The sequence below is a fragment of the Trachurus trachurus genome (assembly GCF_905171665.1).
Source record: "Trachurus trachurus genome assembly, chromosome: 8".
NCBI lineage: Eukaryota > Metazoa > Chordata > Actinopteri > Carangiformes > Carangidae > Trachurus > Trachurus trachurus.
In genome coordinates, this window is record NC_139905.1 from 10,570,031 (window position 1) to 10,580,316 (window position 10,286).

General features: G+C 41.3%; 3 protein-coding genes across 4 annotated transcripts in view; 1 reads left to right on the forward strand and 2 right to left on the reverse strand.

Moving 5' to 3' along the window:
- The window catches only part of cUnh16orf89 (chromosome Un C16orf89 homolog), a 302,917-nt gene that overhangs the window by 10,119 nt on the left and 282,512 nt on the right, over positions 1–10,286 (reverse strand). The gene's annotated exons all lie outside the window — the stretch shown is intronic.
- alg1 (ALG1 chitobiosyldiphosphodolichol beta-mannosyltransferase) lies at positions 363–6,033 on the forward strand. 2 transcript variants are annotated; one of them, XM_083977259.1, is made up of 12 exons: positions 363–661; positions 1,501–1,578; positions 1,667–1,770; positions 2,516–2,664; positions 2,801–2,890; positions 3,182–3,295; positions 3,597–3,718; positions 4,038–4,136; positions 4,230–4,340; positions 4,431–4,545; positions 5,396–5,471; positions 5,838–6,033. In XM_083977259.1, exons 1-12 carry the CDS (start codon positions 367–369, stop codon positions 5,967–5,969), a joined length of 1,485 nt encoding a protein of 494 aa, XP_083833385.1. In that variant the 5' UTR covers positions 363–366; the 3' UTR covers positions 5,970–6,033. The 2 variants fall into 2 exon arrangements, with proteins under 2 accessions (XP_083833385.1, XP_083833386.1); XM_083977260.1 differs by lacking the exon at positions 5,838–6,033 and having other exon boundaries at positions 5,403–5,471.
- On the reverse strand, positions 6,126–10,190 carry eef2kmt (eukaryotic elongation factor 2 lysine methyltransferase; the record flags this gene model as incomplete). The annotated part of the gene is made up of 8 exons (XM_083977075.1): positions 10,056–10,190; positions 9,389–9,451; positions 9,224–9,304; positions 8,999–9,100; positions 7,700–7,833; positions 7,311–7,555; positions 6,391–6,531; positions 6,126–6,226 (listed from the first exon to the last, which is right to left on the reverse strand). Exons 1-8 carry the CDS (start codon positions 10,167–10,169, stop codon positions 6,126–6,128), a joined length of 981 nt encoding a protein of 326 aa, XP_083833201.1. The 5' UTR covers positions 10,170–10,190.

The window sequence follows — 10,286 nt, forward strand, 5'->3', positions numbered from 1 at the left end:
CTAGGCTATAGCATAAGTGCACTTCCTGAGGACAAAAAAAAAAAGATAGGCCTATGAAATTTCCTCATTTTGTAAATTGACGCTGAGGAAAGTAGAGAAAATTCGCATTTTAGAAGCTGGAAAATGTACATCTGGGGTGTTTTTTGTCTATATACTGATCAAACGGCTCAACTTGTCATTTCGGCTCGAGAGTGCCGATAAAATAGTGATGCGATAATGTTCAATAGGGGTCAGTATGGGCTGTAGGAAACGACACTTTTCCATCTGCTCGGCCCTGAACGCATCATGAAGTCTGCGAGTCTGTCCCTTTAAATCTGAAGCCCCGCCCCCTCCGCTGAGCCACGTCATCACGAGTCACAAACCAACATGGCGTCGCACGGCCGCGGCGCCGCTTTTCTGGCGTTTATTTTCGCATTAATTGCGCTTTTAGCTGCGTTTTGTGTTGTCAACACGTCCAGGTCGTCGTGGTCGCTGGTGTGTCTGGGTGTCGTGGCCGTGCTGGTGTCGCTGTGGCTGTGGGGGCTCCGGCGGTGGGACGCGGGGACCGAGCGGCGGGTGTGTGTGCTGGTGCTGGGGGACATCGGTCGCAGTCCTCGGATGCAGTATCACGCCTTGTCCCTCAGCAAACACGGGTTTAATGTGACTTTTGTCGGGTTTTTAGGTGAGAAAGACTGTTTCAAACCATGTCAACCATTCATAAAACTGTGTTTCTTTTTTATTATTATTGTCATTTACAGTTGACAGACAGGTGGAAGCTAAGTAGCCTATGTGTACAAGGAGGTGAGGGGATTACAGTTCAAAGCAGAGTGATGCCAGGAGATTGAACAGGTTACATATGATAATATCATAATAATATGCAGGAGAAGAAAACAAAAAATATTTAAAGTAGGCCAACACGAAAAACATGGAAACAAAGAGTCCTTATGGCTTTCTTGTTTTCAGATTGACTTGTGTGATTTCCTTTTCGAAACGGCAAAAACATGATGTTTGATTTGTGAATTTGGGGTTATGAGTAAGTTAATTATAATAATATTGATGTAATTGGGGGGGGGGGGACTGAAAAGAAACCAAACAATACATTTTGATGATCCAGATTCATTCATTCATTCATTCATTCATAAAACTGTTAGAAAACTAAACTGTAGACTAGTGTTGTTGTACTTGATGATGTTGTTTTTTTGTATGTCTCACTGTCACTCACTCACTTTGGTTTATGTAATGCACAAAAGTATATGTGGAAAATTGTCTTAGCTGAGGAATAATGTAAATATCAAGCCAAGCGACATGATTATTATGAGTACTGGTACTGAATCCAGTAATGGTCTTGAAAATGGTCTCACATTGGTTTTGGACTCGGTCTTGGACTCGGTCTCGCCCCCCCTTGGCCCTTGGTCTTGTCTTGGTCTTGCTATGCTCAGGGTCTTGGTCTTGACTCGGGTCTCGGGTTAGGTGGTCTTGACTACAACAACAAACAGCTGACAGGCAGTGTTGTCATTTCAGACACCAAACCTCACCAAGACGTGCTGAGACAGGAGAACATCAGGATCGTCCCCATCGAGGAGGTGAAAGGCGTTCGAGGTCAGTTAGCGTCACGTTGTCCGTGGTTCAGACTCTTCAGTGTGTAGATTTAACCTATAGTTTTCACAGAGTGCTGTTTTTTCCACAGTGGGCCCTAAACTCCTCACCTATGTGACCAAGGTGATCATCCAGTGTCTGCAGCTGCTGTTTGTGCTGCTCAGGATGGAGCTGCAGTCTCATCTGCTAATGCAGGTGTGTTACAGGATGAACATCTGGATTAAATGTTGTGACTGCCTTTATTTTTATAGTAAAATAAATTGCTAAACTTATAGGATATTATACATTGATATGGATATTTATGTATATGTTTTTATTTCTATAGATGTAGTATATATGGATATTTATGTAGTAGATAGATAGATATACTGTATATAAATCATGATGAGTAGAAAGGGGTGGGAATTTAAAAGGTGCATACTTCATCCCTCCTTTTTCGAACTTGTGCATATTATGATTTGATTTGATGATAACTTATATTTTTATTTTATTTTATTTATTTATTTTCATTTTAGACACGTTCGTTTGAAATAAAATTCATTCATTCATTCTTTCATTTATTCATATAGTGTACTTACAGCAGAAGTAAGCACAATGTTTGTGTTAATATAAGTCTTAAATGGTTATATCTTCCGACGGCAATCACTTACATAGAGTGTTTGGTCTGAAACACGGGTCTGTCAGTCACTCTGCTCTGCTGTAAGCCGAGGAGAAAACTTTCCTTGTATCCTACAACCTTTATCCAATGAGGAGAGAGAACGGCATAAAGGGGCGGTCCTCTCTGTGTGTGCAGCCAAGGGATGCGCGTGAATGTGGTGACGTAGGGACGAGGGCGGGGACTGCTAACTCCATCGGCTGACAAGAAGTTAGCCAAAACGACCGGACCGCTTACTTCTGCTTTAAACTCGTGTTCATTGTCTTGTCATTGTTCGTATCCCAGAATCCTCCTGGTCTGCCCACTATCGCAGTGGCTTGGTTTGTGTGCGTCCTCCGTGGCAGCAGATTGGTCATCGACTGGCACAACTACGGCTACACCATCATGGCCCTGAGTCACGGCGAGAGACACCCGGTGGTCCGACTGGCCAAGTGGTCAGTGCTGAGTGGCTGGTGGTGCTTCACTGTCTGACCACACAAGTCAACCGTGTCTAATGCTCAGGCTTTGATGTTTATATGTTTTTTCAGATTCCTGTATTTGTAATGTGTTTATAAATTTGGCCTATTCCAGGTACGAGCACTTGTTCGGCCCTCTGGCGACTCACAACCTCTGTGTTACTAATGCGATGAAGGACGACTTGCAGAAAGACTGGGGCATCAAGTATGATTTGTTTTATACTTACCACATGTGTAAAAGTGCAGTTACATAGTTTTTTTTGGCACAGCTACACTGATAATGAAGCCAAAAATGTCAAATTTTGCCGTCATTGATAAAATCATTGATTTACACCTTGTGGGCACCATAAATAAATACTTCTAATGTCTTCATTGCATCATGTCCCTGCAAAAAAAAAAAAAAAATCCACTTTTTTCCCTAAAGTGAAATAAAACTCTCCAAATACTACATAATAAACAAGCATTGAACACACTGCTGACCTTCTGACCTTTGCAGGGCGACGACTCTGTACGACAGACCACCCTCCATCTTCAGAGAGACTCCACTGAAGCTGCAGCACAAGCTCTTCATGAGACTGGCCGACACTTACCCTCAGTTCCAGCACAGACGGTGAGAGGCTGAAGGAAAGATACTGAACAGCACAAAACCACCGTGCAGGCTTTTAGTCAGGGGAGAACTGTTCAGACACAAGCTGCTCTTTTAAAAAGCAACATTTAAAGCTTTATTTACAACATTTGTCCAGAACAAAAAGTTTCCAGAGACTGATGACTGTGATTTTATCATCACATAGTGTGAGGAAACATCTTGTTGTCTTGTTTCTTTAATTCACTCTGTCTTTGTGCTGTAGTTCCAGGTTTGTTTGCCCTGCAGTAAAAGTGCTGCCTTCGACTGAGTTGTTTTGTGTTTTCAGGTCTGGGAAAGAAGAGGCCGAGGTGGAGAGGACGAGCTTCACAGTTCGTGACCCCATTGATGAGTCTGTGACCTTGGTGACGGGGCGACCTGCGCTGCTGATCAGCAGCACCAGCTGGACAGGTCAGAGGAAGAACTGAATCGGTCTGAACATGTATTTTCTATAAATCATTCAGAGTTTTAGATTTTTTTGAAATCTAAGATGATACCTAAATGTATATTGTGATAACTTTATTCTATAACGTTAACGTATGGTTTATCTTTTGGTAACTAAACAATATAACTGTAGATTCATTTTACTTTGATTATAAACCATCCATGTTTAAGATTATTACATGTTAAAAAGTATTCAGATATAGTGAGTTTAACTCCCTGACTTTAAACGGATCCATAAACTGTATTTAGTTGTTTATAATCAGACACATTTACTTTGTTTCCACAGAGGATGAAGATTTCTCCATCCTCCTGGAGGCTCTCAAAGAGTACGAAGGTTTTGTTAAAGATGGAGCTTCGTTACCACATCTGGTCTGCGCCATCACAGGTAAAACTGCTGCACCGCCTCACTCTCTGTTCAGGTGTGTGATGTAGAAGAGTTTTCAGGTTTTTATTTTCATGTGTGTGTGTGTGTGTGCAGGTAAAGGACCTCAGAAAGAATACTACAAGAAGCTGATTGACTCTCTGCAGCTGGAGCATGTGGAGATCTGTACTCCGTGGCTGGAGGCAGAAGATTATCCTGTTTTACTGGGTAAGAAACAATAACACACGATACATCCTGTTTTTGTGTTCAATCCTCGTCACAACATCTACAGCCAAATGTGACTGTCCTGTCCTCCAGGTTCAGCAGACCTGGGTGTGTGTCTCCACAAGTCCTCCAGTGGTCTGGATCTGCCCATGAAGGTGGTGGACATGTTCGGCTGCTGTCTGCCTGTCTGTGCCATCCACTTTAACTGGTGAGCGCCACACAGTGAGGGGTTAAAGGTAGAGGTGGGGTTATGCAAATTCGAATCCTAGTTACATAACTGGAAGACAACTGAGGGAACAGCTCGTAAAAACCGCATGGATTTCAACCTAGGGAGCCTGAAAATTACAGTTTTTTTTGTCACTTCTCACATTTTGGGGTCCGGAAGGCAAGACAAACACCCAAATATATGTTAAAGAGCCTTCAAAAAGTGATATTTCCATAATATGTCCCCTTTAATGGACAATTGATTTACAAATACACAAAAAGTTGAACTATCCTACGTAGATTATCCCAGACACATTGGTTTGGTTTGGTTTCTCCTCCTGGCTTGTTTGATAAATGTACAGGAAAAAATTGATTAGGTTTGAGAGAAATCAGTTCATTTCCTCCAGAAAACAAAGGGACTTGTATCCTGTCAGATTATTAATATCAAAGGGTTGAGATGTTTTTAAGGTCTCAAATTATTTTACACCTGAATCGTGCTCTTTTTAAATTTGTTTCTCTGCACTACTGAGGCCTGGGCATTTCAGAAATAAGTTACAACTCCATCACACAACTGCTGTCATGCACTTAGAAAAGAAGAAGAGAGAGAATCAAAGATTTTATTGTTGACATCTTTATTCTTAGTATATTATGAATTTATGGAGTCAAGAAGTCGACAATGAACCGAAAGCATCAGACAAACAGTCAGACTCTGTCTCTGCTCAGAGACGGATCAATGTTGCTGCAGGCTAAATATTTTCAGGTCAGATTCTCACATAAATCCTCGCTGACTCACTGAATAAACTGGGAACCAGAATAAAAAACGTGAATGTCTGATGAAGCGTCTGACTCGTTAGTTTACAGGAGCTGGTGAAGCCCGAGGAGAACGGTCTGATCTTCAGGGACTCCAAGGAGCTCGCTGAGCAGCTCAAGGTGATTTGAGCATTTTATTCTATTTTATTAAATTTTTATTGGTTTTTATATTTTATTGTTGTTTTTAAGTTTCGTGCATTAGTCTCCGACATCATTCTTCTTGTTTCACTTCTTATAAACCGTATATACTTTTTTAGTCAAAATGTAAAGCACTTTGAACTGCATTTATTTGCTTTGAATGATTGAGAAGTCGTCATCTCAGTGAGCTGTGATTTTAATAAAATGCATCTGACAGTGAACATGTGACATCAAGGATTCAGCTCCCACCTCCACCTTGGTATTTCATGCCTCTGGTGGTTAAATTAATCCTCTTTATGAATTTATCCAACTGATAACACATTTGTTTTGGTCTTTGTGTGTTTCCAGTCTCTCCTGTCAGAGTTCCCCGGTTCAGAGGGCAGACTGGGTTTGTTCAGGAGGAACCTGCGCACCAGCAGAGGGCAGCGCTGGGACGACAACTGGGACCAGAACGTCCTGCCGCTCATCACCGCTCCATGATAAATAAATAAAAAAAGGTCAAACATTTATAAGAACCAAAGAAAAAATTAATTCCATCGTCTAGCTTTTCTACTTCAGAGAACTTGAATGTAAAATAGACTTTGATACGATGTACATTTGTAAATAAAAACTTTATTGTGCTACAGTGCTACAGAGTCATGTGTACAGTTTGATCATCTCTATGGACGAGAGTCGGTTGTAAGGAAACACGTGGCTGACGGGTCCTGAGATCACATGATGGCTGATTCCTGCGTTTCCTGCCACAACAAACACAATCATTATTATTAGTTGAATTCTTTTAAAAGGCTTTTCAGTCTGTTTAGCTGATTTATTCATAAAAAAATTAACATTTTAGATATTGTAGACTTCTGACAGATGTTTGTGCAGCTGGACCCTGAAAGAAGAACAAACCCTCTCTCACCGAGCTGCTGTTTGAAGCCGCTGTAAGTCTCTGGGTTTCTTATGGTGGAGCAGATGAGGACCTCGGGAGCAGAGGAACACCTCAGGACCTTCGACAGCAGCTTCACCAGACTTCCCACAACGTCAGGGTCATACACCACATCTGGAATACAGATTTAACACCTGGAATTAGCTTGTTTTGGATGTGCATGATTCATATTAGGGCTGGGACGATATGCTTTTCTCCCGATTCGATTCTTCTACGATTTTTTTGGATGCCGATTCGATTTAAATTGCGATTCTACGATATTGCCGATTTTTAGTCTGCAGTTTAAACACCAGTGAAACAGTTGAATGATTATGATTGTCTACAGACTATTCCAGGAACCATATTTCCCCAAAAGATTTATTCAGCAGCAATATACTATAATGTTTACTGTCTTTTCAAAAGCCTGGGCTGCATAAAAGAGGCAAAAATAAAAGAGTATAGAAAAAACAGGCTTCTGACAAAATGAGATATAGACTGAGGTAAACTGCTACATTTTAACATTTATCTGCACACAAATACTGTAGGAGCCTATAAATTAACATACTCCATTATAAAGTGAACTTAAACACTTTTCAAAACCTGGACTCTCTGTATGTAAAAAGGCGAACAAATGCACAAAAGTAAAAAAAAATATCGTGATTTTTTCTACCACCCCTAATTCATATAATAATAATAGTTATTTTATTTGTATAGCACATTTCATACAATTAGTGCAGCTCAAAGTGCTTCACAATAAAAGAAGGAACATTAACAGAACATTTAAAAAGAAACGTGACAAAAAAAGAAGAGATAAAACAACAATAAAAGAAAGAAAATATTGTCTTGCCCTAGCATTGATATTGTTGTATCACACAGACCAGTGCTGCTGCTTCATCTCTACACACAACTCTGACCTGCAGCGATGACGGTGTCGGCCCCGATCTGTTTTATCTGCTCCTCCGTCACCTGCGTCCAGTCCAGCTCCTCCACTCTGACCGCGGGAGATGTCTGCCCGCTCAGCCCGTTCAGCTGGACGTTGGCTCGGAGTTTCTGTAAAACACTGGGGTGACAGTCGCTGAAGAAGAATCTGTCCGGGCTGCAGGAGCGACAGATGGTGATACCGGTCAAGCCCACGCCGCTGCCCAGCTCCAGAACCGTCCTGCATTGGGGGGAGTGTGAATGTGTGGAAGAGGAATTTGGATCTGGTGCATTTTCTATTCAAAACTGAAGCCTAGAATATAACATGACTCTGTTTTTGTGCTTGTTTTCTAAATGTATGCATGTGTTTGTGTGGTGATGATACCTGCCGGTGAAGGCCTGCTGGTGGTCCAGCGCCCACTCCGCCAGGTGGAGAGCGGCCTCCCAGGTCACCAGACCGGTCGTTCCCTCTGAGATCAGAGCCACATTTTCCAGCAAGCTGACGGCATCACCACTGGGCTGCAGGACACAAAGCCAGATGTTATGGTAACTAACTATGATGTTGATTCTTTATATAGCGCTGGGTTTGAAAAAGATTTTTTTTTACGATTCATATCAATCCTCATTTGAAAGATCTAATGTCAGTTCATAAAATCCTCCAAATATTCCTGTTTGTTGGAGATCTGTGCGAATGCGTGCATTTCCATTCACTTCTTAAAGCAGAAGTAAGCGATATTTTTGTGTTAATATAAGTCTTAAATAGTTATATCTTCCGACAGCAATCACTTACATAGAGTGTTTGGACCGAAACACCGGTCTCTCAGTCCCTCTGCTCTGCTCTGAGCCGAGGAGAAAACTTTTCTCGTATCCTACAAGTTTCCTACAAGTTTTATCCAATGAGGAGAGAGAACGGCATGCAGGGCTGTGTGTGCAGCCAAGGGATGCGCGTGAATGTGGTGACGTAGGGACGAGGACCAATAGATCCATGACGAGGGCGGGGGCTGCTAACTCCATCGGCTGACAAGACGTTATGGTGCGTTCAAGGCAACCCGTAACTCGTGTTTTTCTGACCTGTGAAGTCGTACCAGTTCGATCTGGTACGAGTTCACGGGTCAGAAGTTACGAGTGGCCGTTATAGTGACTTTCACAGGTAAAACAGGTTGGAAAAACACGAGTGGGTTGCCTGGAACGCTACAAAGTTGTAAGTTGTGACTTGAAGCTGTAATTTACGGTTTCAAAAGCCTGCCGGAACGCAGCATTAGCCAAAACGACCGGATCGCTTACTTCTGCTTTAATTGTACACATTGATTGATTACTTGAATTATCACCTACGACTGTACTGAAGAGATGCACTGTTCACTGTGGGGGTCATATGCGTTAATGTAACTGCTTTTGGGTCAATTTTTAATGTTAACATTAATATTTTCAATAATTCATTAGGTTAGAGAGTTTCATCTTTGTACAATCTGAAGCAGTAGTTTGGTGAAAATGTCTTTCATAATAAAAACTGGTGTTAAAACTGAAATATCTCTAAATGAATCAATATTGAATCAAATCGTAAAAATCGAATTGAATCCTTGTGAATCAGACTTGATTCAGTAAATCAGTAGTGACACCCAGCCCTACCTATATATAGATTGTTTTAAAGACATTAGAGAGTGACAGCACAGAGTGTGTTTGGTACCAGTAAGTAGCTCTTGTAGCACTCTGTCGTGTCTTCAGCTCCCACCACCTGGGCCAGGGCGTCATACAGCTCGTCCAGAGGCTCACAGCCTGCAGCCTCCTGCTGTGGAGCGACCACACACATCACTCAGGAGGAGAATCTAATTTATTTTTTGAATGCTTGGGAAATCAACTGTGATATAAAGTTAAATTGTAAACTTTATATGCAGCGATAAGAGTGACCAACCCGTTTGATGAGCTCAGAGAGGAACAACCTCCTGTATCTGAGTGACGGAGGAAACTTTTGGCACAGAGAGTGAAGACATGTCTGGAAAACACATGAAGAGATGCCACTGTTGGTTTCACAGATAACTGAGAATTGTTTTACAGAGGTTGAGTGCAGGCAGCTCACCTGTTTCAGGATATCTGATATCAATTCTGATGTTTTATCGCCTTTAAGGTCTTCTTCTAGAAACTGAGACAGAGGAAACGATCAGTCATGAATAACAAGGTGGTTGCGAGTCTTCTTAATAATGTCTGTTATGTTAAACTTTATTACATAGGCTACTCAGTTTAACACACAATACACACAACACAATACATATAATATGAGATGATGAAAGCGAAAGGTTCATATTTTATAAGATTCATAAAATATAAATTACTAAAGGGATAAAAAAAAAGGCATCTGTACCAATTCTTAGTGCATCATTTAATACAATCAGGTGTCTAATTTATTCGACCCGCAGGCCATTAAAAACACATTTTATGGTTTCATGTAGACCGTGCATTTCATTTACGTGTAAGAGTAAAGTAATCTTCATTGCATATATTTTTCATCATTGCATTGAATTTAGGACAGGTATATACCACCATGCATTATAAGAAACACATATCAATACGTTAATAATGTAACAGATTATTGGGAAAAACCTGTGCCAAATGCACATGCCCCTTAATTTTAAAGCATGGGTCTGGATTTGTTCACTGATTTGTAAAATGATGTCGATCATATTCAGTCAGTGATCAAACCGGCCAAACAGCGACTCATTAAACCGCGTTTGCATCGTCGTACTCACGGTCCAGGGAAATGAAGGCAGTCTGCTCATGGAGAAAAAATACGACTGGAAATCTTTTAAAATTTCTGTCTTTTTGACTCTAATCTCGTCTGAGGTTTCCTCTGAGTGCCCCATCTTCAACGTGGGTCTGTTTACTTCCTGTTTACCCAGAATCCACCGCGACAAATCTCGCTAAAGCTACTGGGCAGTGAAGTTTTTGTTCCTTCAACTGTTGTTTGGTTGTTACACCAA